The sequence below is a fragment of the Dermochelys coriacea genome, chromosome 6 (assembly GCF_009764565.3).
Source record: "Dermochelys coriacea isolate rDerCor1 chromosome 6, rDerCor1.pri.v4, whole genome shotgun sequence".
Classification (NCBI taxonomy): Eukaryota; Metazoa; Chordata; order Testudines; family Dermochelyidae; genus Dermochelys; species Dermochelys coriacea.
The window spans coordinates 102,197,957-102,224,210 of record NC_050073.1 but is presented as its reverse complement, the minus strand read 5'-3'; the positions used below and the strand labels follow the sequence as shown (position 1 = coordinate 102,224,210).

General features: G+C 41.3%; 2 protein-coding genes across 9 annotated transcripts in view; one reads left to right on the top strand and one right to left on the bottom strand.

The window, feature by feature from the left end:
- Positions 1-36: 36 nt before the first annotated feature.
- LOC119856648 (GSK3B interacting protein) lies at positions 37-8,695 on the bottom strand. 3 transcript variants are annotated; one of them, XM_038404408.2, is made up of 3 exons: positions 8,579-8,695; positions 7,176-7,434; positions 37-2,260 (listed from the first exon to the last, which is right to left on the bottom strand). In XM_038404408.2, the coding sequence occupies exons 2-3, from the start codon at positions 7,431-7,433 to the stop codon at positions 2,099-2,101; spliced, it is 420 nt and encodes a 139-aa protein (XP_038260336.1). In that variant the 5' UTR covers position 7,434; positions 8,579-8,695; the 3' UTR covers positions 37-2,098. The 3 variants fall into 3 exon arrangements, with proteins under 3 accessions (XP_038260336.1, XP_038260335.1, XP_043372275.1); XM_038404407.2 differs by having other exon boundaries at positions 8,500-8,687; XM_043516340.1 differs by lacking the exon at positions 8,579-8,695 and adding an exon at positions 8,441-8,507.
- Positions 8,696-8,725: 30 nt separating this feature from the next.
- Positions 8,726-26,254, top strand: part of ATG2B (autophagy related 2B) — an 85,980-nt gene continuing 68,451 nt past the window's right edge. For 4 of the 6 annotated variants that reach the window (XM_038404401.2, XM_043516338.1, XM_038404400.2 and 1 more), the window contains exons 1-5: positions 8,727-9,298; positions 15,816-15,978; positions 22,953-23,105; positions 23,827-23,929; positions 26,050-26,212. In XM_038404401.2, coding sequence (XP_038260329.1) covers positions 9,137-9,298; positions 15,816-15,978; positions 22,953-23,105; positions 23,827-23,929; positions 26,050-26,212 — 744 coding nt within the window. In that variant the 5' untranslated portion in view covers positions 8,727-9,136. Of the gene's footprint in view, positions 9,299-15,815; positions 15,979-22,952; positions 23,106-23,826; positions 23,930-26,049; positions 26,213-26,254 lie in introns of all 6 variants that reach the window. The other 2 variants (XR_006281972.1, XM_043516339.1) reach the window with 1 other exon arrangement.

Sequence of the window (26,254 nt, the reverse complement as noted above, 5' to 3'; positions counted from 1 at the left end):
AATTTATTTTGGGGGAGGAGAATAAAAAGCTGATCATACATAAGTTTGTGCATTTATTCAAGTGTCTAGTCATTGAAATAAACAGGTGTGTTGTTACAGGGGTAGATATTGAGATATAAACTTGGCAAAGTACATTTTCCTCATAGAGGATTAAACCACATGCCTGCAAAAAAAAAAAAAAAAGGAACAGTTTTCTTAGAGCATGAAAATACTTTTAACCAAAATATATATATATTAACATGAGTTGTTTCAACCTACCAAGATAATAAAACAAAAACATTATACTTGAAAACAGAAGCTTTGACTGTAGGTCCCTTCTCAGTCATAATTACAGCATCATTGCCACAAAAACTATAATAAATGCTCAACTTGTTAACTGGTCCCTCAAATTAATGCAAGTGATCCTCAGCTGGTGTCAATCAGTCTAGTTCCATTGAAGGCAGTGGAGCATGTTTATTTACAACAGCTGATGATCTAGCAGTCTTTGGATTCACATTTACTTTGTTTCTAGCATGAAACAGGCGAATAAAGGCAGAACTACATTAACAAGGATGCATAGATATTGAATAGTACAAGAGTGCAAAACAGTGATCATATAATCATAGAATGTTAGTTCAATAGTACTGGTGCTTTAAACCAACTGAATACTTTTCAAAGTCTCTTCCATTCATACAAGTCTCTTCCACACATTCAAAAACTTACAGTAGCACAATAAGTTTATAAAGAGCTTTGTATTTTTTTTATAAAATAGAAAATATGTAAATGTCTCCCAATTCAATATCAATCTCTGAATGTTTCATACAGCCTTAGGTTTCAAACCAATACACTGCATTGACATTATATACTTACTGTTCTTTAGGACAGGACACTGTACAATTGAGGGAGAAGAGGGCAGCCTTACAGGAATACATAAGCACTGCACTGTAAAAAGTAAAGACTGAAGCAAAAATACTTGAGTATATTCTGTACATCATGTAAACAAACATTTAGAATAGTAAACAGGCTAAAATGTCTTCCACCCCCTCCCGAAGTTATTAGTATGGTCTAAATTTAAGAAAAAAATGTCACCTGTTCTTCCTTGTTTTCTTCTGTGCTTATATCATTTGCAAATTTAGAGGATACATTCATACGCCAACAGTTATCTTTGTTTACGGGTTGGTAATTGCTGCAGACAAGGGTACATTGAATAATACTGAACATTGCTTTTAACTCAACAAGGACACTAAGGTCTAGTCTAAACTAGAAATCAGGTCAGTTTAACTACATCGGTCAGGGCTATAAAAAAAAAAAAAATCCTCACCCCCCGAGTAGTGCACTTAAGCTGACCAAGTAGACAGCGCTAGATCAATGAAAGAATTCTTCTGGCAGCTTGGAAATCCACCTCCCCAAGAGGTGATAGCTAACAGGAGATTCTGAAGTGCTACAGTGGCACAGCTACAGTTGCATGGCTACAGTATTTTAAGTCCAGACTAGCCCAGAAAAAGCAATGTTCAAATGATGTACAATATTGTGAGGTTCATATCTTGTGAATGAAGCAGAGAGTTTTCAGGTTTGCTTACAAAAAATATTGAGCTGAAAGAGATATCCTCTAAGTAGAATAAAGTAATTCCCATTAATTTAGCTAGAGCAAGTAGTTAAAATTTGGTTTTAAGGAGCAGAGTTAAAATTTACAGATAGACACATTAAGAAAGTATTACTACTTTCATACATTGCATTCAAGATTTGCACAGTACCAATTAAGATATTTCTTAAAATAAAATATTAGATCATATTGCTTTGGAAAGAGATCAAATTTCTTCAAATGCTGTAGAAAGCAAGTCACTGTCAACTGATGATCTACAGCAGAGTTTAACAGAAAAGGTACTACTTCTACAGTCCACCAAAATAGCTTAAAGTAGGCTTGTGGACAAAGCAGATCCATAGCAACATTCATATTTTACAAGTCAGTTCTATTGTAAGAAACCTAGATGTTCAGGCAAGAAATGAAGCTTGATATACGTTTCTGGCTATATCCAAAAGGAAAATCTCAGTGACTCATACTAATAATTCCCACTATCATTAACCATTCCCCAACATGTGCTTGTTACTGCAGACCGAATCATGATTGCCCATCCCTTTTTAAAGCTTCCAGTCTCTGTAGTAGTGCATTTCCAAAAGCTTCACGATATGCTGGGCTAAGAGAGTCCAATAAAGAGTAGACAGTCTCATGATATGCAGTTTGTAAGCCATCATCAGCCTGGTCAAAAGCATAACCCACCACCTGTTGCAAAGAGACCAATGGTTAATTTTTGTGGTTAATCATTTCGTCATTGGAACCATTCAAAAAAAAAATCACAAAATTAGTCACATTAGTACATCTGAATGAAGGATTGCCAGACCCAACAAACCTATACTGTACTTTGTTTGTAGTGTTATAACCACGTCGGTCCCAGGATACCAGAGACAAGGTGGGTGAAATAATCTCTTTTGTTGGTGAAAGACAAGCTTTTGAGCTTACCCAAAGCTCCTCTTCAGGTCTTGAAAGGTACTCAGTGTCACAGCTTTAATAATTTTATTAAGATAATGTTGAAGAAAATAGTACAGAGTTTAGGCATAAAAGTTTCCGGTTATCAGGGAATAAGGTACAGATTATCAAGGGGTGCGAAATTCAGTTTAGGAGTGGATGGCGTAAGGAATACATAATCTGCAATCTCCCCAATTGGGGGTAAAAGTTTAACGGGTCAAAGTACAGACATTGAGATATGGGGGTATGTTGTCCATATAATGGGTATGTTCAGGTGTGGAGTATAATGAGCGGATGCCATGATGAGGATGGATCTACCCTCATTTGGTGGGATTTAATGCTCAGTGAGTTTATGGTTCCAGTTCATATGGTCCAATGAAAAAAGTCTCTCAGTCCCTTTCCCATGGTTGATGCACGATGTTGTACCGGCTCACACCTCCTGGTACTGTCGGTGGCCGGTGATGTGTTCGATGTAGATGTCCCTGGACCATCAGATTGTGTCCAAGACCATAAGGTGCCGCATGAGCTGTGCGTACTGTCGACCGATCCCGCAGGTCCACAGCACACGCTCATTGCAGGGGTCCCAAGCGCCCAGGGCTCCGACAATCAGGGCATCCATCTGCACCTCGTAGCCCTTCGCTCTCAGGGTGTCAGCCAGGGGGGCGTATTTTTCCAGCTTACGAGCTCGGGATTCGCAGAAGGCCGCGGTCCTGTTCTCGAAGGAGACCGTGATGTCGATAAGGATGATCTTTTTCTGGTCCTCGTCGGTGACTACCACGTCAGGTCGCAACTGGCTGTCCGTCCCAGGGATGGTGGAGTTCACGGCGACCTCCCCCAGGCACAGTGCGATGGCTTTCACCAGGCAGTTCTGGATGGCATTGTGGCGCAGCTGCCAGGCTCTGGAGCAGGGCTTGCAGCTGCACAGGACATGGGGCAAGGTCTCGGAGTAGCTACACTTCCTGCAACGCTTGTCTCGGTTCCCGTGGTGGACGGCTCCGTTGAGCGGGACGCAGTTGAGCCGGGTGCGGTGGATGAACCACCAGTCGGTGAAACGGGTGAAGTTGCCCCCGGCGAGGAAGTGGTTGCTGGCGTCCCACTTGCTGGTCAGTTCAAAAGCTTTACCCTGGTCTGGTTTACGCTTCAGGGTTTCCACGTACAGCGACTGGATGGCTGCCTTCAGGGTCCTCTCCAGCATGCTCCTGGTGCTAAGGGTGACAATGGTGTTGTCGTCGGACCCGATCTGCAGTACCAGGACTCCCAGCTCCAGGCGCTCCTCGCACCACTCCCAGCGGCAGCCGATGCAAAGCCACGTGTCATCTGGGGAAGCATGAGCGCGGGACCACAGTGAAGTGATGTCGCCACTGTCCCGTCCAAATTCGCCATCTAGAGAACTGCTCAGGAATCTGGCGGTGTCTTGGTTGGAAGGGGCTCTGCCGATCCGCTTCTTTGTTGCATTATGGAGGGCGTTTGCTGTGATGTTCCTTACCATTGCGTCGGGACACGTCAGCAGACGGAAGGCATGGGTGATCACCACGCTGTCACACAGGTCACCCATGCGGGGGACATTGGCACCGCCACGCTTGTGGGCAATACAGACCAGCTCATTGCTGGCTCTCTGGGGAAGGAACAGCCACTTCTTCACCAGCTGCCGGTCAATCTTCTCTGCCTTGTTGAGGGGTACCTTCGCCTCAGCAGATCCCCTTAGGACAAAAGAGATGCAGGGGATCAGGAAGGTGTGCAGGGCATTCATCTTCTGCCACAATGCTAGCAGGGAAGGTGTCTATCTTGGCGGCATCCTGCAAGATCTCCTGGATGGTGTCCTCAGGTGTCTGCCGGACATGGAAACCCATCGGCGTGCCAAGGTGCCGGTATGCCTGTCCCTCTGCCAGGGGGATGATGGGCTCGCCCTGGATCTGGAACCCTGTTGCCTGCACCGAGTCCCTTTTGCTGCCGTCTATGTGGAGAGATGCACACTTCTTTGCATTGAAGCGAAGCCCCATCCAATCGGCAGCTTGACTGCTGGCATCTAGAATACGTTGGAGGTTCTCTGGGTTGTCTGCGGTCAGGACCAGGTCAGCCGCGTATGCCAGGATGCTCACCCTCTTGCCGTGGAGGTTGAAGCCATCTGTTTCATTAGAGATCGCTCGCAGCAACGGCTCCATGGCGAGGTTAAAGATGATGGGGCTGAGGGGACAGCCCTGCTTAACTCCGCTCCGGATCGGGATCTTGGCGGTCTCCCCTTCAACCAAGCGAATGGTTGTGCTGCATCCCTCCTACACCTCTCGGATCTCAGAGGAAGTTCTCTGGCATCCCAAACTCCTGGAGCGTGGCAAAGATGTGGTGGTGGGGCATGGACCCAAAGGTATTAGCCAGGTCAAACCATGCTATCGTGCACTGCCTCCGTGCCCTTCTGGCCGTTTCGATGGTGATTTGGAGGACAAAGTTGTGTTCATAGCAGCCCTCACAGGACATGAAGCCTTTCTTGGGGGAGCCATCAGCTCCACCCCTCACTGACCACTCAGTGATCCTCGACGCAAGGCAGCTGGCATAGAGCTTGTACATCATGGAGCAAAGGGAGATGGGCCTCCAGTTGCTGGGGTCGTCCTGCTCACCCTTCTTGTACACCAGTACTGTCATGGCCTTCTTCCAGGAGCTGGGAGTCCAGCAGAATCGCTTGCACTCGTTGAAGAGCGTGGCGAGGACCAGGCAGCTGGGATCTCGCTTTTTCAGGAGGCTATAGGGGATGCTGTCTTTCCCAGGAGCTGTGTTTTTTGTTTTTGAGCATCTGGCCATCACTTCCTTGGGCGTAAAGTCAGTTTCCAGGACACCTGTTTCGTCAACACGGGGCAGGGGGCGGAGGCACTGTGGGCACTGCACGTCATTCTGGGCTATGCAGTCGAATACATCCTTGAAATAGCTGTAGAGATGCTCAGATGGGATCGTGCAGTACGGCGACGGACAACATGGAAAACACCCTCCAGCATAAATAGTTAACATGTAGGAGACCATACAAGGTGAAGTGTATTTAACTGCCACTCAGGCCTGGTCTACACTAAAAAGTTAGGATGACACATTTTTGTCTCTCAGGGGGTGTGAAAAATCCACACCCCCGAGCAATGCAGTTAAGCTGACTTAACCCCTGATGTAGAAAGTACTAGGTTGACAGAAGAATCCTTCCGTCAACCTAATTACAACCTCTCAGAGAGGTGGATCACTTAAGCTGATGGAAGAACCCCTCCCATCAACACAGATAGTGTCTACACTTGAACAAGAAGTGCTACAGTGGCACTTCAAGCTCTGAAAAAGAGAAAAGCTTTGTGTAAACTCGAAAGCTTGTATTTTACCAAGAGAAGTTGGTTCAATAAAGCCTATACTTCCTCTTCTCTACTCAAGACGTTAAGTAACAATTCATCCTCTAAAGGAGTTTCCAATATTCTTTTCTCACAAAAATTGAGACCACCAAAGACACATGCATCTGATAAAGTGAGCTGTAGCTCATGAAAGCTTATGGTCTAGTAAATTCGTTAGTCTCTAAGGTGCCACAAGTACTCCTTTTCTTTTTTGCGAATACAGACTAACACAGCTGCTACTCTGAAACTAAATATACAGAGGCTTACTTTTGAATTTGGCTGGAAGTTCTCACTTCACCACACAAGTATTTGCACAAGCAATTTAAATAGTGTGAATAGGAGATGCATGCATAGAAATCAATAGTTAGTGTTTCTCATTAAGTCACATAGACAAGGTAAAGATTACAATAGTCTGTTCTATATCATGCAGTCTGATGTGGGCACAATACTATATCTACTTTTTTTAAGCCTTCTGCAATTGTGGTGCACTTTTCTCAGACAACTGTGGATTAGAGGATTGAAGAACTACAGTAAAAAAAAAAAGTCACCTGTAACACCAAACATTTAAATTATCTACTTCCAACTTTATCATTCTGTAGATGTTTCTGATAAAATGCCTGCTTTTCATAATCTAGGTTAACTGTTGTGTGATTAGACTAAAAGCATTGGAGAAAACATGAGGATGGGCATTACTTCACTTCTTTAATCAGGGTGCTAAAACGTACCCTCTACTTTGGCTAAGAGTTAATTGATTATTATGGGGCTTAAACACTTCAGTTTTGAAAGTAAAAATGAGGCACAATAGCACGTCAAGGATACCACAAGCCTCAGCTCTTAGGTTCCAGAGTTGTGTCAATTTGTCAGAAATTTATTTTTTTAAAAAGTTCTTATCTTTATCTAATGCCTAATTTTAGCACCAGTTACTGCTTTCAGCTTGTGTTAGTGGAACATAGAATCAAGATAAAACCATGCACAGAAAAATATTGTATACCATACCCCAGTTACGCAGGGCATAATCACCGTTACAAAGCTTTACTTCAAATGGTGGTCATTGCATCAGTTCTAACTTAACATTTTTTCATTCATGTAAGATGCGCTTTGGCAAGACAAGTGTGTAAAATCCTCCCCTTTTGGATTTAATTGAAATGGCATAATAGTAGTGCCCTTAAACGCTGAATTTTGAAATATGAAATAGTCTCAAAAGTATTCAATAAAGAAAAGAGCCTATACTGCTTTGATGACAACTGAAAACTTTTACTAGACACCTTTCAATTAATATTTATTGTAAACAAAGAAGCTTTATGAAAGGATAAACAGGTTACCCTAAGTCCTGCTTCTGTGAGCTCCAGGCAGTATCTGTTTCTTTCCCTTGTCTCCACATTGATATATGCCACAGCCTCTGCACATGGAAGGTTTTTTGAGACAAACATGTTGCTGACAGCAAACAGAACATCATTCACAACAGCATCTGCCTCTAGTCTCATATCCTTCACATCTGTTCCTTCAATGTCCTTATATTCAGAATCTTCTTCAAACCCCGTGTTAGTGGACAACTCCATGGAATTGTAATCAGTCTCCATTCTGTGGATGGAAACACCATATTCAATTTTATATGGCCACAAATTATTATGCAAGATCAATGATATAAAACAGATATTTTTCCAACAGAAAGAACTATTTTAAAGACACATTCAATGTCCTGCAAAACCAAAGGAAGATATGGGTCCTGTAGGGCTACTAGCAGGCCAACGAGGATTTTTTTTTTTTTTTTTAATTGGAGGAATCTTGAAAGACAGGGTATTAACCACAATGTTTCAGCATAACAAACTCACAATTCTGTGACTATGGTATTAAAGTAACTGATAATGCACACATCTATATTTTAAGAACACTGCATACTGTGCTTATAATACACAGTTATGAGTCTGTCCTAAACAACTTATCTGCTGGTCCCCAATGAGTCAAGAATTGATGTCTGCATCAGCATGTGCAGGAAGGGGAAGAGAGAGGACTCAAAGGAAAGCTCAAACTCGTGGAGCGAAAGTGAAGGGTCACTAATATTTAAAGGAGCTAGTTAGTAAAACTGGCTGTTTGCCTATAAAGAAAGTCAATTCATTCAACCTCTCTCTGTATCTGTTTGTTAGTACAAAAGTCAGTAGCATGTGTTGACAGTTGTAGCTCACGAAAGCTTATGCTCAAATAAATGTTAGTCTCCAAGGTGCCACAAGTCCTCCCGTTCTTTTTGCAGAAACGGACTAACACGGCTGCTACGCTGAAACGAAAACGCTGAACACACGGACGCATTTTGGGACTAACGCAGAAAACGTAAGATGAAAGGCGACGCAAACCCCCTTTCCAAGCCCCCTTCTGTCCACGGGGCCGGGTGCTCCCCCAGCACCGTAACACACGCCCAGCCGAGAGGGCTGGTGACCCCCCCGCGCACGCCCAGCGCAGCAAGGCGCCTCACGCTCGAGAACGACCCCGCTCCCCCGGCAACTCCCTGGGGCTACAGGCAGAGACGAGAAGGGGCCAGAAGAGCAGTTCGCAGCCCCGCCGCTCCCTGGAGAAAGGCCTGCAGCGCAGCCACCAGGGTGACAGCCGCACAGCGCGCAGGAGAATCGGGCAGCGAAGCCTCGTTAGCCCCACCCTGGGTTGGATATTGGGGGGAGCCGCTGCCTCTTCTTCCACTGCTCCCCTTCCACTGCCGCAGGCCGAGACTCTTCACCTGTCCGCCGCAGACGCGCCTCCCGTCCGTCTTCTACGGCCGCTGAAAAGGAGCTTTGCGGCTGGTCAGCCAACTTCCGGCTCATGCCCGCCCCTTCACTTCCGCCCCCGCTCTGTGACTTCACTTCCGCTGAAACGTCACCCTGGCGTCACTGTCGCTCGGGTTCCGGTGAGAGGCGGAGGGTAGAGGCACGTAGGAGGTGGCTGCAGGTCCGCCGAAGGGACCGAAGCCAGGCGGCCGGGAGCGCGCGCGCGCGCGCTACCGCGGTGGAGCCCCGAAATCACCAGCCGCCCCCTCGCATCCCAGGGCACTGAGAAGATGGCGGCGGCTCAGTGAGGATGGAGCTACCTGTCATTGCCTTCTTCCCCTGAGGGTGCGGGGTCCGGCCCCACGGGGTGCGAGTGGGGGGACGGGGGACCGTAGGGAGCTCTTTCCCTAGCAGAGCTGACTCGAGCCCGGCAGCTCCCCGCCCCCCGTCGCCCCAGCCGATTAGCCCCCTCGTTCCAGGCCAGCAGCTTCAGCCTAGCGACCCCCCCCCCCCCGTCCCCGCCCGCCACCATGCCTTGGCCTTTCTCAGAGTCCATCAAGAAAAGGGCCTGCAGGTACCTGCTGCAGAGGTACCTGGGCCACTTCCTGCAGGAGAAGCTCAGTCTGGAGCAGCTCAGCTTGGATCTGTACCAGGGCACCGGCTCTCTGGCGCAGGTCCCTCTGGATAAATGGGTAAGAGAGGTGCTGCCCCCGCTACCCTGCTGCTCCTGAGGGATCAGCCCCAGGCCCCTCCCCTCCCTCGGGTGCCGCCTGTTTTATTTTTAAATCGCTTTTTTTGCCTTAAAAATAAAATCAACTCTATTTTATCTAGGGAATTGTTGTACTTGTCGCCATGGTGTCTGAATATCTTGCAAAAAAATAGATAGGTAATTTGGTGCAGTTTGTTTTCCTGCCCTCCCCATGTGCAGTAACACTGAGTGGGGTTTGGGTGCTTTTAAAAATGTTGTTTGAAAGCAAAGACAAAGAGACAGATCTTGAGCGTGGGCTCAAGTTGGCAAGATAGCTGGTCAATCAGCTCTTCGAAAGGGAAGTCCATTCTTCAGTGGGCTTATTGCTAAAAATGCTCCATCTCCAGCTCTGTCTTGGCTTTATGGACAGCTCCACTGTCTTGAATAGAGGAAGCTCTGCAGTCATGAAAGGACCTGGTAGTGGAGAGGGAAGTGATAGCTCAAACCCAGACCACTGAGAACTTTAATAAATAGCTCCCTGGCTTAGAAATGGACCCGGTATTCTGTTCAGAGTCAATGACAGAAGCAGTGGGAGGATCTTGCTCTACTGGTGTTGCTTAGCCCATGGACTGCTACATTCTGAACCAAATTGATTTTTTTCAGGCCTTGCATATTCATTCCCAGATATAGTGTTACAGTAATCCAGCCTAGCAATCACAACAACATGCATCTTTATGGCTGGGTCTGTATCTATTAATATTTGGTTTCAGAGTAGCAGCCGTGTTAGTCTGTATTCGCAAAAAGAAAAGGAGTACTTGTGGTACCTTAGAGACTAAGAGATTAGTCATAAGTACTCCTTTTATGTGTATTAATATTTGGCAGTCTCTTGGCCAGCTGTCAGAAGAAGGAAGTATTTCTAGGAGTTGTTGACATTTGGGTCTCCATTATCAGTGAGGATTTTAAGGTTGAGCATCGTTTTGACTATATGTGGCTTGACTGATAGGATGTCAGTTTGTTCTTCACAACACCTTCCTCTTTTCAATAGCATCACTTGTTTTGCCTGTGTTAGGATTTAGTCAGCTGGTCTTCATCTTTGTGCTGATTTCTTTGAGACACTAGGCTAGATAGTTAGTCATTTTTGCACTTTTTATGATGGAGATGTAACTCTGGATGGTATTAGCATAGTCTCAATCTTTTAATATGTGTTTATACAAACGTTGAGTTAGGTGGGGGAGAGGGTAAAGGACTGTGGAATGCCATAGGTGAGAGTTTGGAAGGCATGGGAGCTTGCCCGTCAGAACTATCTAGGTCTAGCATGAGGTAAATCAGGAGCCATCTTAATAAAAAGATCCATCCGATGAAGTGAGCTGTAGCTCACGAAAGCTTATGCTCAAATAAATTTGTTAGTCTCTAAGGTGCCCCAAGTACTCCTTTTCTTTTTGCGAATACAGACTAACACGGCTGCTATTCTGAAACCTATCTTAATTAATGTAACTCCACATAACTCTGAATGGTCTCTAAAGCAAATCACTAATATACTGTGGCTGACTATATGAAATACTAGGGAGGCCTAGTAGTATGAATATGATGGTTTGCTAGCTGTCCATGGCTATGAACAGACTGTCCAACCACCAACAAAACATAAATTGCTTCTGTACCATATTCTGGTATAAAGTCCAGCTGAGCAGGTTTCAAAATAGTGGTAGAGGTCAGGTGTTCTTGGAGTTGATGCTTTGCAAGCTATTCAATCACTTCACTGAGGAATGGGAAATTAGACATTGGGCGGTATATTGTGTCAAATTACAGATCTGAATATGCCTTTTCTGTTGTTGTTGCAAAGGTCCTAAGCTTCTCTCTTTCAGGGAGTTTTTGAAGTCGGTAAATATGTGGCCCCAGAACTCTTAACTGCCCTTCACCAGTGAAGAAGGCCATGGGTCAGTCTCATGGGGTCCAATGCGATGCCATCATTCCAGAATGCATTTATGTGAAATCTGGGTTGTAGGCCTTGGTTTGTTTGTTTAAGCCCTCAATCCTGTAAATATGTCTGCTTAACTTTACTATTAATAAACTACCACTAAACTTTGCTAGTAGTAAAGTTAAGCATGGATGTTAATGTTTGCAAACTTGGGATCTAATTCTGTAAAATAGGTATTATAGTAGGAGTGTTGTAAGTGTTTTACATTAAGGACTTCCGAGATGCCCTAGGTAAAAGACGCTTTGTAAATACAAAATATTAATTTCTTCATTTGGTCCTGTGGGGCAGCTGTTTTTGTGTAATAGGTGGGCAGACTTAATGTTTTAATAAGATTTCAGTGCCCTCTAGTGGATATTAAAACAGCCTTTGCTAGTTTTGCTAGACTTGAAAGATAAACATTATGAACCCTTGCAATTTACGTAAAGTGCTGGGTGTACTAAAGAAAGTTAGTAAAACGGGCATATAATGTTCATTTTTCAGTTTGGAGAAACTTTTTTTTTTTTTTTGCTGGGCCGTGTTTTCTGGCCTATAAATTAGTGAGTGGCTAATGCTCTTTAGATATGGCTCTCTCATGCATGACAGAAAGATTGCAAAAACAGGTGTTGCGAAAGTGCTATATCTGCTTTTTTTTTCAAGTCGCTTTAAACTTGCTGTCTACATGTCCTCAAGGAGGCTGTAGTTTTAACCTTAATTATTTTCTCATTTTTGTTCTGTTTTGAACTGTTTGTTCTTCATCTACTGGTTTCATTTAATTTTTTAAAAATTTTAACATACATAATATATACACCATTGTCTTGGTGTTTATAGTATACAGAGGGATATGTTCTGACCTCCAGTATACTTGTGCAACCCCTTTGACCTCAGGAGAGTTGCACTGTCTAATGAAGGTCAGAATTTAGCCCACAATATTTGTGATTGAATATGTAAATATGCTTAATGATTGATTTCACTGCTGCTTCTGGTGTTAACCCTGCAAAGCATTTCCATGTCCTGAATTCTCATTGACTCCAGTGGAAATTCCTCAGTGATGTAGGAAGCCAGCAGTTGGTGTAGATGTGTGGAGATGTACAATTTTATTTTAAATACTTTTTAATCATTTACTCGCTAAACAGATCTTTATCTTTTATAAATGCCATTTGTTACAGTTAAACGTACACTTGTATTTTTTCTTATAGTTTGCTTAAAATAGTTGGAAAGAATAATGACAATAAATTTTACTTTCTGTTTCCCTATATGTAGTTTGTAAAAAGAGATCTGAGGCCAGATTTATTCAAAATTTGTTTTGATATGCTAGATTTTATTAATATTCATACCTAGATTTGTCTGTACATATAGCTCAAATACATGTGAAATACCACAGTTTGAATTTATACCTCATTTTTGTGATAGCAACAAGTTTTTCTAATGTACACTAATTTTTTTTGCTGATACTTCTGCTACTTGAAACGTTTCACACTGTTGATTGATAACTACAGTTACTGCATTATCTTTTATTTTAGAAACAGGTTTAACTGCGTTGAACTGTAATAATCGTATACATATGATAAATCAAATTGTTTCTTTCCAAAACTGTTTCAGGGTCTGATTCAACTCTTGTTAAAGTCAGTGAGACTCTTTACATTACTCTTAATCGATGTTGTATCAGACACTAAAATAGTAAAGCACATCAAAAATTCTTAAGAATGTAAGTAGGACCAACGAGAAAAGAAAGATTGAAGGCAAAACGTATCGAGAGAGTAGGGAACTGGCAGCCTGAGTTTAAAAAGTGATTTAAGTTAAACTTAAAAAGAAAAGGAGTACTTGTGGCACCTTAGAGACTAACAAATTTATATGAGCATTTTTTTTATCGAGTTTTTTCATGAAGTTGACAGATTTCCACTCTATACGGCTAAATTCAGTGCCTTGCATAATGACAGGTTTCAGAGTAGCAGCCGTGTTAGTCTGTATTCGCAAAAAGAAAAGGAGTACTTGTGGCACCTTAGAGACTAACAAATTTATTTGAGCATGATCTCTAAGATGCCACAAGTACTCCTTTTCTTTTTGCGAATACAGACTAACACGGCTGCTACTCTGAAATAAGTTAAACTTGCAATTTTTTCATATGTGCAAGGCTCAACTTCAGGCACATGAATAGTCCATTTATGTTGAACTCGCATGACAAAAAATTCTCATATCCATAACTGTTTGCAGGATCAAGGCCTGAGAATCTTTTATGAATCATGATTCTTTGGGTACTGACCTCCACATACTGATTGGAAATGTTACTGAACAAGATTGACATACAGCATTTTTACTGGTGTACATGTGTTTTGAAGATGTACTCTTGTGAAAATAGTGAGTGTATATTTAAGATATATATATTCCTTCCCATTGGTTAGTCTTTGTTGGCAATAGGATGCCAGCACTTTTCACTTTATTATTAGAAAATTGTCAAGCTTGATAAATACATACATATAGGTATTTTATAAAATGATGAAACAACCTATATTATGGTTAAATTATATGTGGTTTTTAGAATATTATGCTTGTTTAATAAAACATAGAAACATAAAATGTAGGGCTGAAAGGGACCTTGAGAGGTCATCTAGTCCTGCTCCCCATGCTGAGGTAAGACCGATATACCTAGACCATCTGTGGCTGGTATTTGTCTAATTTGTTCTTAAAAACTTCCAGTGATGGGGATTCCACAACCTCCCTTGGAAGCCTATTCCAGTATTTAACTATCCTTACAGTTAGAAAGTTTTTCCTAATATCTAACCACTGATTACTTCTTGTCCTACCTTCAGTGCACATGGAAAACAATTGATCCCTGTTTTCTTTATAACGTATTTAAAGACTGTTATCGTGTCCCCCCTCAGTTGTCTTTTCTCAAGACTAAACTTGCCCAGTTTTTTTAACCTTTCTTCATAGCTCACGTTTTCTAAGCCTTTTATAATTTTTGTTGCTCTTCTCTAGACTCTCTCCAGTTTGTCCACATATTTCTTAAAGCATGGTACTGTGTTCCGTTTTGGGCTCTCTAGCTGAGGCTGATTACCTCCCGTGTCACACATCTGACACTCCTGTTAATACATCCTAGAATGATATTAGCCTTTTTCGCAACAGCATCACATTGTTGGCTCATTTGTGATCTACTATAACCTCCACATTGTTTTCAGCAATACTGCTTCCTTGCCAATTCACCATTTTGTATCTGTGCAGTTGATTTTCCTTCTTCCTAAGTGTAGTACTTTGCACTTGTTTGTTAAATTTCATCTTGGTAATTTCAGACCAATTCTTCAATTTGTCAAGGTTATTTTTAATGTTAATCATATCTGCAAAGTGCTTTTAACTCCTCCCAGCTTGGTATCATCTGCAAATTTTATAAGCCTACTCTCCACTCCATTACCCAAGTCATTAATGAATATGTTGAAAAGTACCTGACCTGGGACAGATACATTAGATACATCCTTCCAGTTTGACAGTGAACCATGGATACCTACTCTGGATTCAGTCCTTCAATCAGTTATGCACCCACTTTATAGTTATGATGGAGAATTTAAAAACTGTGTATTAAACAAAAAAAGCTTAATTCGGATCTTATTTAACAATATATAAACATGAAAAACTTAAATGAGCGTAAATTAAAGGGGTTTTCTTTTTAGAAATAAGTGGTCTTTTAATGCAAAGAAATGTAGCATTGGAAAAAAATGGTTGGAATTGGTATAGAATGGATGAAAGCTACAAAGAGCAATAACAGGTTTTCTCTGGGATGTTTTCTAGAACTGAATAGGCTTTCAGAGGTGAGGTCTCCTTTTTTATTAGCTATCTTTCCAAAGGAATCATCCAGTTCAGAACTTAAGGCAACATGATTGTGTGTGCCCCTTACTTCCATTCATCAGAAACCAATTTTAGTATGAGGACTGGTACATTAAATATGTGGGGTCTACAAATATACTGTTTCTGTAGAACACCAGCCAGTCAAGTCTGTTCTGATTTTTACATTTAAAAAATAGTGGTAGTTTGAATTTTGAATACTGGAAAAAGAATATTAGTTTTGAACATTACTGGGAATAACTTTTTTCATATTTTTAGAACTAACAAGCAGTCAATACATCATGCAGTACAATAGAAATAAATCTTTTTGGCTCAGTTATCACAGTCAGACAAATATGGAATGAGCATTACATCAAATTTAGTTATTTGGCTTGTGTCCTAATCAAAGATTCTTGTCACAACGAACACACTGTTTTTATCCATTTACTATGCTGGCCTTTCCTATAACTGTAATTATTTTTTCTTTTTGTGGTAACACTTTAAGCTGCGGTACTAAAATATTTCTGTTACCAACATATGCAATATACAGAACAGTTCAGTAGTATAGATCATAAGAAAAACTACAGCAGGAATTGTATTAGATTAAAAGTTTAGTGCTTAATTAGCATGCATCATTGACAGAACCAAAGTAGAGGATAACTTCCAGTTTTTAAAATACATTAATTTCTTTTAACATATCTTAAATGTTTTGATTCTGTTAATAGGAGCGTAATTTTGGATTCTCTCCTTTTAGTGTCTTAATGAGATTCTGGAATCAGCAGATGCACCTCTGGAAGTCACTGAAGGGTTTATCCAGTCCATTTCTCTGTCTGTTCCCTGGGGGTCATTGCTGCAGGATAACTGTGCTCTAGAAGTGAAAGGATTAGAGATGGTCTTCAGGCCAAGGCCTCGTCTTGGTAGGTTTACTGCATTATCTTGTATGGTGTTTACATTGATAAATTAGGAGTATTCTTTACAATGTTCAAATTTTTGAGATTATACTGGCAGTCTTGCTTCAACCAGTTCAACCAGTGGTTTTTTTTGTTGTTGTTGGGTTTTTTTGATGATATTACACATGCAAGATAAAAATTTGTGCCTAGGCACTATTTGTTTAAAATATGTATCTTAGAAAAAGAGAATATAATCATTATCAAGTGTTCTTCAATAGGTCAGCGGTTTAGTTAATTTAAGTCTATAATATTTTGAAGAGCTGTGTCTTTGCTTCCGCATTTACATAGATGTAACTTTAGAAATTAATAAAGAAATGTTGCCTCATAAGTGTCCGTTTAGTACTTAACATTTTATAGTCAAACAGCCATGTTCCCATATTTTTCTTTTTTATAAAAGCAAATCTCAATCTTCATTTTTGCTTCTGCTTTTTTTTTGACTCATAGGAAAATTCTCTAGAGACCTTAACTGGGACTGGTCTACCCATAATATGGCATGCTGCTGTGTGAGGACCACAAGTTTGTATTTTGCTTCATTTGTGCTGTCTGGACAAGCTGTATTGTATAGGTGGCCCTTTAAATTGTGGATGGAAGAGAGTGCTTTATTAATTATCTATTATACAATGGCTCCTACTGGCCAGTTTGAGTACATAGCTGAACTTGACTGGATGGGAACTGATTACTGGTCATGGCTGGAGGATGGTGCAATGGCATGGACTTATTATGAGGAGAGAAGGTGATACTGTTTCCTATGGGTTTGTCGTTGGGTGGCTGCTTCACATATGTCCTCTTGTGGCCTCTGGGTGGCCCTGCAAGTGGGGTCCCCACTCCCACCTCAGTTTCCCCCTTCATGGGGCTTCAGTAAGTCACAAACCCTTATATCCATTTTCACCCCTTACTGGGTTCTGGTTTAAGTTAGCAAACATTCAAAATAAAGGTTGCAATTCCATTCGTTACCCCTTATCAGGTCACTCCCTGGCCTTTATTGCCTGTAGTCTCACTCCCCAACTTTCTCTACTGGAGTCTACTTGCTCCCAGAGCTTCTGTACTCCACCTTTGGTCTCCCTGAGAATCCCTTTTCTACAGCTTTTTGCTGCTCTTTGAGGAAATCAGCTGATCCCTGCTCAGATGTGCCTCCTTAGTAACTAGGGTTGGCTGCCCTCTGGTCTCCAACCCTTAAAAGGAGTGAGCCATCCTGCTACAGGGTTCTTTCAAGCTCTTTGCAGAAAAACGCTGTCATGATGTCTAGAGTGGCTCAAGACCATGAGTGCCTACTTAAGGGCAGACTGTCAAAAACAGGGCAGACACCCCAAACTGTGATCAATAATTAAATTTCAGTAACAAATGTGAACTCCTGGCTATCTATAACAGTATTACTGTGGAGTCACAGACAGGCCCCTTAGACTCTCCAGTCTATCTCTCCCCCTCCCCCCCGGCAAACTGGACTTAATAAATGGATAAATGGTCACTTACACCAAAAATCACACCATGTTCAGGTTGATTCCTGTCCCATGATACCAGTCACCTACCTGGATCAGTTGGTACCCTAGATTTTACACTAAAGACACAGCCTGTAGCCAATCCTATAATAAACTCTCAAGGTTTATTAACTAGGAAATGGAAATGAATCATTTACAGGTTAAAGCGAGCAAACATACACACACAAATGAGTTAACATCTAAACCCTAAGAGTGACAGAGTTGTAGTGATCTGCCAAATCTAAGTGTCTTAGAATCATAGAATATCAGGGTTGGAAGGGACCTCAGGAGATCTAGTCCAACCCCCTGCTCAAAGTAGGACCAATCCCTAACTAAATCATCCCAGCCAGGGTTTTGTCAAGCCTGACCTTAAAAACTTGTAAGGAAGGAGATTCCACCACCTCCCTAGGTAACGAATTCCAGTGTTTCACCACCCTCCTAGTGAAAAAGTTTTTCCTAATATTCAACCTAAGCCTCCCCCACTGCAACTTGAGCCCATTACTCCTTGTTCTGTCATCTGCTACCACTGAGAACTGTCTAGATCCATCCTCTTTGGAACCCCCTTTCAGGTAGTTGAAAGCAGCTATCAAATCCCCGCTCATTCTTCTCTTCTGCAGTCTAAACAATCCCAGTTCCCTCAGCCTCTCCTCACAAGTCATGTGTTCCAGTCCCCTAATCATTTTTGTTTACTCCGCTGGACTCTCTCCAATTTTTCCACATCCTTTTTGTGGTGTGGGGCCCAAAACTGGACACAGTACTCCAGATGAGGCCTCACCAATGTCGAATAGAGGGGAACGATCACATCCCTCGATCTGCTGGCAGTGCCCCTACTTATACATCCCAAAATGCCATTGGCCTTCTTGGCAACAAGGGCACACTGTTGACTCATATCCAGCTTCTCGTCCACTGTAACCCCTAGGTTCTTTTCTGCCGAACTGCTGCTTAGCCATTCGGTCCCTAGTCTGTAGCGGTGCATGGGATTCTTCCGTCCTAAGTGCAGGATTCTGCACTTGTCCTTGTTGAACCTCATCAGATTTCTTTTGTCCTAGTCCTCTAGTTTGTCTAGGTCCCTCTGTATCCTATCCCTACCCTCCAGCGTATCTACCTCTCCTCCCAGTTTAGTGTCATCTGCAAACTTGCTGAAGGTGCAGTTCACACCATCCTCCAGAACATTAATGAAGATATTGAACAAAACTGGCCCGAGGACCGACCCTTGGGCACTCCACTTGATACCGGCTGCCAACTAGACATGGAGTCATTGATCACTACCCGTTGAGCCTGACAATCTAGCCAACTTTCTATCCACCTTATAGTCCATTCATCCAGCCCATACTTCTTTAACTTGCTGGCAAGAATACTGTGGGAGACCATGTCAAAAGCTTTGCTAAAGTCAAGGAACAACATGTCCACTGCTTTCCCCTCATCCACAGAGCCAGTTATCTCATCATAGAAGGCAATTAGATTAGTCAGGCATGACTTGCCCTTGGTGAATCCATACTGACTGTTCCTGATCACTTTCCTCTCCTCTAAGTGTTTCAGAATTGATTCCTTGAGGGCCTGCTCCATGATTTTTCCAGGGACTGAGGTAAGGCTGACTGGCCTGTAGTTCCCAGGATCCTCCTCCTTTCCTTTTTTAAAGATGGGCACTACATTAGCCTTTTTCCAGTCATCTGGGACTTCCCCCGATCGCCATGAGTTTTCAAAGATAATGGCCAATGGCTCTGCAATCACATCTGCCAACTCCTTTAGCACTCTCGGATGCAGCGTATCCGGCCCCATGGACTTGTGCTCGTCCAGCTTTTCTAAATAGTCCCAAACCGCTTCTTTCTCCCCAGAGGGCTGGTCACCTCCTCCTCATGCAGTGCTGCCCAGTGCAGTAGTCTGGGAGCTGACCTTGTTCATGAAGATAGAGGCAAAAAAAGCATCGAGTACATTAACTTTTTCCACATCCTCGGTCACTAGGTTGCCTCCCTCATTCAGTAAGGGGCCCACACTTTCCTTGACTTTCTTCTTGTTGCTAACATGCCTGAAGAAACCCTTCTTGTTACTCTTAACATCTCTTGCTAGCTGCAACTCCAGGTGTGATTTGGCCTTCCTGATTTCACTCCTGCATTCCCAAGCAATATTTTTATACTCTTTCCTGGTCATGTGTCCCATCTTCCACTTCTTATAAGCTGCTTTTTTGTGTTTTAAGCTCAGCAAGGATTTCACTGTTAAGCCAAGCTGGTTGCCTGTCATATTTACTATTCTTTCTACACATCAGGATGGTTTGTCCCTGTAACCTAAATAAGGATTCTTTAAAATACAGCCAACTCTCCTGGACTCCTTTCCCCCTCATGTTGTTTTCCCAGGGGATCCTGCCCATGAGTTCCCTGAGGGAGTCAAAGTCTGCTTTTCTGAAGTCCAGGGTCCGTATTCTGCTGCTCTCCTTTCTTCCCTGTGTCAGGATCCTGAACTCGACCATCTCATGGTCACTGCCTCCCAGGTTCCCATCTACGTTTGCTTCCCCTACTTTCAGAGTGGACCAAGGAGACAGCTGGACAATTCCCATGCCTAAGTTCACAAGTTCAGAGCAAGTATTTTCAAAGTTATAAAGCAAAACGTACATATTTTCTTATAGCATGGAATACAAACATCGCAAATAAGATTAACGCATGTAGCAACTTATGAGTATTTCATAGTGTCTAAATACACAAAATACATTCTGATAATACTAATATCTGTTTTGAGTAAAACTAATGTACAGGTGACTTGTTCTGGTTTTCCCAAGGTTGTCAATTCTTAGCTAATGCCTGCATCACAAGCAGGCATCTGGGCTGCCAGCATCACAAGCACATTTTGGTGGCTGGATGTAAACCTACTCCACTCTAGGCTGCTACGTGCTTGCTGTCCATGTGGGACCCTGCTGCTGTGCACTAAAAGTTCCCTAGTGTGCTTTGATCTGTCCTGCTTTGAAATGGGAGTGGATCAAAGTGCACTAGGGAGCTTTTAGTACTTGGCAACAGGGTCTGCATGGACTAATTCATGGTAGCCTAGGGCAGGACAGATTTACACCCCAGCTTGTTGTGAACTAAGTGTTCGCGTAGAGAAGCCCTTTGGTGCTGTTCCCTAGTACAGTGGCTCTCAACTTTCCAGACTACTGTACCCATTTCAGAAGTCTGATTTGTCTTGCGTACCCCTAAGTTTCAATTCACTTAAAAACTACTTGCTTACAAAATCAGACATAAAAATGCAAAAGTGTCACAGCACACTATTACTGAAAAATCGCTTACTTTCTAATTTTTACCATATAATTATAAAATAAATCAATTGGAAAATAAATATTGTATTTACATTTCAGTGTATAGTATATAGAACCGTAAAAACAAGTCATTATCTGTATGAAATTTTAGTTTTACTGACTTCGCTAGTGATGTTTATGTAGCCTATTGTAAAACTAAGCAAATATCTAGATGAGTTGATGTACCCCCTGGATGACCTGCATGCCCCTGGTTGAGACCCATTGCCCTAGTACACAGAAGTCGTCTTCAGAACAATGTTGGAGGGACTGGTAGAACCATCCAGCTTGTCTGTGTCCATGCTGGCACTAACCCAGTTCAGACTAAACTGGTTAGGCTGAAATGTGGTCTGTTCTAATGCATTATTAACCATGTATGGAATATTTGAGGCGTTTTTGTTTGTGGATACATATTTTTATACAAACATCCTACGGGTTTAAACTGTTTTAATTTTTATAGTGTAGAACAGACCACAGTGTCTTTTACACTGCTCATGATCTGAATTTTGAATAATGGAAAGATAAGAGAAATGCTTTTATGCTGCTTTTAGACACCATAAAGAAGTGACAAAAGGCATCAGAACATTTTTTGTTTTTTTGAAAGTCCTATTTGAAGAGGTTTCTTTTAAAATTACGTATATTTTTGTTGTTTCGTTCTAATTTATTGTAATAGAACTTAAATCTTAGGCTAATTTTACTTGCTAATGTCCATCTAAGAAGATACTATCTTACAAAGAATTGTAATAATAGGTAGTAATAAATAGGAGGAATTGCCTTCAGTTTGGTGCTGGAGTCTAATATTATGAATAAGTATGTGAAAAATAATACATTATTAATTAGTTCTTTGTACTAGCTAGGATCACTGTTTTTGTGGGGTTCAGGAAGGAATTTTTCACTAGTCATGCTTTTCCTCTCCCCGATTGTCAATGAGCTTTATTTTATTTTTTTGCAGGGATGTGTGGTTGTCCTTTCCTGTCACAAATTGTTTAAAAATGGAGCATGTAGGAAAGAAATACTGTCACCAAGCAGCTACAGCCACAAGATTAATACACGGTGTAGGGATTTTTTAAAACAGACCTAGCTACCTTGAGGTAGCTAATCCCGTCTGAAACACCACTGAGGTCCTATCATGGATGCAGTTTAGTATCTACTGTAGTGTTAGCTTCAGTTGGGCTTGGAGCTTTTACCTCAAATTAATTGATGTGCCTTGTTTACTTTTAATATTAGCAAACGTCAGACTGTTATCAAGTTAGCTGCTAGAGATGACAGTCAATTGTGTTATCGGCATCCTAGGATTGACCTCTATCAACAAACATGATTGTAAAGATGTCAAATAGTGTCTAAGGCCTGGTCTAGACTAGGATTTAAAGATGTGATGTTAGCACATTTAAAAAATCTAGTGTAGATTAGACACGTTGCTTTTAACACATGCTAAACTGGACAAGTCAAATTCTAGGAGCCCCCTTAGTGTTTAACTTGACCAGTTTAGCACATGCTAAGGGCACTGTGTCTGACCTAGCTAGACTTTTTAAACATGCTACTAGCATGTATTAGCTAATGTGCTAAAATCACACCTTAAATCCTAGGCTGGATGAGGACTGAGGTGTTGAGTGATGTTTCAAATCTTGTTAGCTGCCTCAAGGTAGAGATGGATTTCCTATAGATTTGGACAGTGTCTAGTACATTTTTGTTGCTACCACAGTCTAACTAATAATTGGTGCTCCTCCCTAATACCTGGAAGTCATCTTCAATTACAGCTACCTCAAGGAAGCTAACTTCATTTAAAGAAAAACATTTTTTCTTAGGCCTTGTCTGTTCCTAGTCTTGCCTACAGAAGTCACACCAGTGTAATTAAAAATCTGTTTAAAAAACTGATTTAATGAAATCAGTGCCAACCCTTCTGTGGCCCCACTTGCACTGGTTTAAAACTGGTTATACTTATTTATCATGTACCTACCAACAGAAGCTAAAAAGAAAGAAGCCAATTTTAAATTGATTTGAGTGTATCCATGCAGGGGTTTGCACCAGTTTAACTAATGGTTTAAAATCAGACTTTTAGTTAAAGTGGTGCAGCTTGTGTGTAGACCATACCTTTGTCTAGATATACCAAACAAATCATTTGTTTGCTTTGGTTTTGTTGGTTTTACATTTATGGCAAATATATTTAAGACTTTTATCTTATTCTACAGCATCTGGTTCAGAGCCTATGTATTGGTCAAGTTTTATGACCACTAGTATGCAACTTGCAAAAGAATGTCTTAGCCAAAAACTGATAGATGAACAAGGAGAAGGGTCTCAACCTTTCGAAGGGCTTGAGAAGTTTGCAGAAACTATTGAAACAGGTATGACTCTACTATGCATCTTGTGAATTAACATCTCAAGTTACATTATGTTAGCCTACACCATGCCATAATATTACAAAATGAGAGCTCACTTGCAACTGTTTCTCTTCTCTCTCAACTTTTTATCAGTGACTCTACCTTCTACCAGTTAAAACAGGAGAGAAGAGCAGGGAAATAAAACCACAGTAGTAAAAAAACCCAAAAAAACTGTTCTTGCAGTATGCTGATTCAGCTCTTCATTAGAGCCAAATTTTCTCATTCATACCAGTATAAATTTGGATAATTCCTTTCATTGACAGGACTGACTGGCAGAATGTCTTGTTTCTGGCAGTGCTAGTCTAGCAAATCATATGACAGTTGGATCAGCATTGGTGTTAGTAGCCCTTGGAGGAAGAACCTTCTGTACAGTTCATGTTTTTAGCATAACAAGGCATTGGATGCAGTTTTGAAATTTTAAAGTGGGTTTTCTTCAGATTGCTTTACACTTTTTTGAATGTCCAACTGGAAGAAGCTAAGACTTACGGATAGAAAACTAGGTTCTCATTTGGAATTGTGATATTGTATTAGATGCTATTTATAATTGTAACAATGAAATAAATATTAGCTTTCAATCATCAAAGAAGAATTGATCTTTTTATTCATATATTAAGTCATCAGTGTGTCTCATTGATTTTAAATGGTCATGATGTAACTGTATTGTCTTCTGGTTTCCTCACGTCAGTTCTAAGAAGAGTGAAAGTTACCTTTTTAGATGCTGTTTTGAGAATCGAACATGTGCTGGAAAATTCTAAAAGTGGGTCTGCACTTGAAATCCGAATTGAGAAGTAAGTGTTGCTTAAAATAAACATATTTTTAAAACAAGAAACTGGATGGCTCTCATCTTTATATGCACAGATTTACACACAGGCACACATCCCCTCCCTGAAGTCCAAATCATTCATGCTGTTGACTTTTGATGCCTTAAGTGAATTTTCTAGTAAAATGTTTCCACCCAGTTCTTAGCAGGGTTACTTACTCGATATTCGTCAGAAGAGTGCCAGATTTTCAAAAGATGGGAACATTTAACTGCTCCCATTTTGATGACAAGAGGGTACATCGACATAGCAAAAAAAGACCAGTGGCAGCAAGACTCTGAGCCAGGGTCAACTGATTCAGACTTGTGCTGCAGGGTTAAAAATAGCATTGTAGATTTCGGGCTTGGGTTGGAGCTTGGGTTCTGAAACCCAGCGAGGGGGGAGTGTCTCAGAACCCAGGCTTCAGCCCAAGCCCAGATGTCTACACTGCTATTTTTAACACTGCAGCATGAGCACCGTGAACCTGAATCAGTTGATGTGGGCTCAGAGACTTGCTGCTGCAGGGTTTTTTGTTTGTTTGTTTTGTTTTTCTGTGTAGACATGCCCTAAATGAGTGACTAGATTTTTCTTAAATGGTCAACACCCAACAGCTCCCATTATTAAATCAGGCCACTCCATTTAGGTGACTGAATTGGAGCTTAACCCTTTAGAAAATCTGGCCCCAGTTGTGGATGCTGAGCACTTTTGAAAACCTGACCTAGCAATTCTATGTTTAGGGGGAAAAAAAAAAGGGGGGGGGGTACTTGTGGCACCTTAGAGACTAACAAATTTATTAGAGCATAAGCTTTCGTGAGCTACAGCTCACTTCATCGGATGCATCCACCAAATGCATCCGATGAAGTGAGCTGTAGCTCACGAAAGCTTGTGCTCTAATAAATTTGTTAGTCTCTAAGGTGCCACAAGTACTCCTTTTCTTTTTGCGAATACAGACTAACACGGCTGCTACTCTGAAACCTATGTTTAGGAAAGAAGTCTTAATCCTGCAGAAGTATTACTGTACCAGATCAGTAGAAATCTAGCTTTTGCATGACCTGCTAGAAGTACCCACATACGGTGTAAAGCAAATTTTGTAAATAATTGAAACTTGTGAATTGTAGATGTTCTTAAGGTATTCATTTAGCTAATTTGACTAATAAGCTCATTTTAGTTGGTGCCAGGATGAAAAAAAGAAGTATCTTGCACAGTATTAAAATCACTACAAAATAATGTTTTTACATACACAAAAATGTGGATGAATTATCGTTTGTTCTTAAATAAATAAATAATCATTGTTGCAGTGGCTGAGTTCAGTTCAAGAGAGAACCGGTCAGTAAACATGTCTATCTGAACCCCTCCACCTTCCCCCCCTTTAAAAAATCCCCTGTACGTTAAAAGCTACCCTTACACAAACTGTTTGAAGAAAGAACATCTAATTCAAGTGTTATAACAGAGTGGTGCTATTTGAGTTATTTTAGTTAAGATAAAATTGTGTGTGTTCCCATTATAAATTATATCTTTAAAAATTTCTACTGTTCTTCTATTTATACAATTCAGCAGTATTTTAATAGATAAAATTTCATTTCAGAAAATTTAGACGGGTTAATTTTGGGCATGTCCTAGGCATAACTTAAATTCTGTTAATTTATTAAACAAAAATGACTGACCTAAAGGAAGGTGTTCCATCCAAGTAGTGCTTTAAGAGTATATAAAATACATATGTTGTAGAGTTATCCATTCCAAAACCATACTTTAGTCATGAGACTAGAACACAGTTATGGATGTCTTAATTTAAACAAACAAAAACAGTAATATAGAGCAAACTTCTTCACTTTGAGATAAGATTAAACAATAAATAGTAGGATCTCATATTAGGGCACATTGATTTCAAACGTATAGCGCAATTGCTATTAATAGTGTCCTGCAAGAATCTCAAGATTTCCACCCATTCGCAGAAAGTGGTGGTTTCTCCTTTCGCATCAGTCAACGTCCTTGTAAATAATCTATGTAGAGAAAGCATATATAAACATGAACTGTAGGCTAAATGGCAAAATAGAACGTAAAAGTGTGCATGCCATCCCTACCATGCTTATTTCCTTGGTTTTGTCTCCCAGAACTATGTACTGTGATGAAACTGCTGATGAATGCTCTGGAATTAATGTACATCAGACCACAGCTTTTGCTCACAAGTTACTTCAGCTCTCAGGTGTTTCTCTCTTCTGGGATGAGTTTCCAGCATCAGCGAAGTCCTCTCCAGCGTGTTCAGCTACACAGTTGGTAAAAATAAATAAATCATATAAATATGTAGAGTTGATGAAG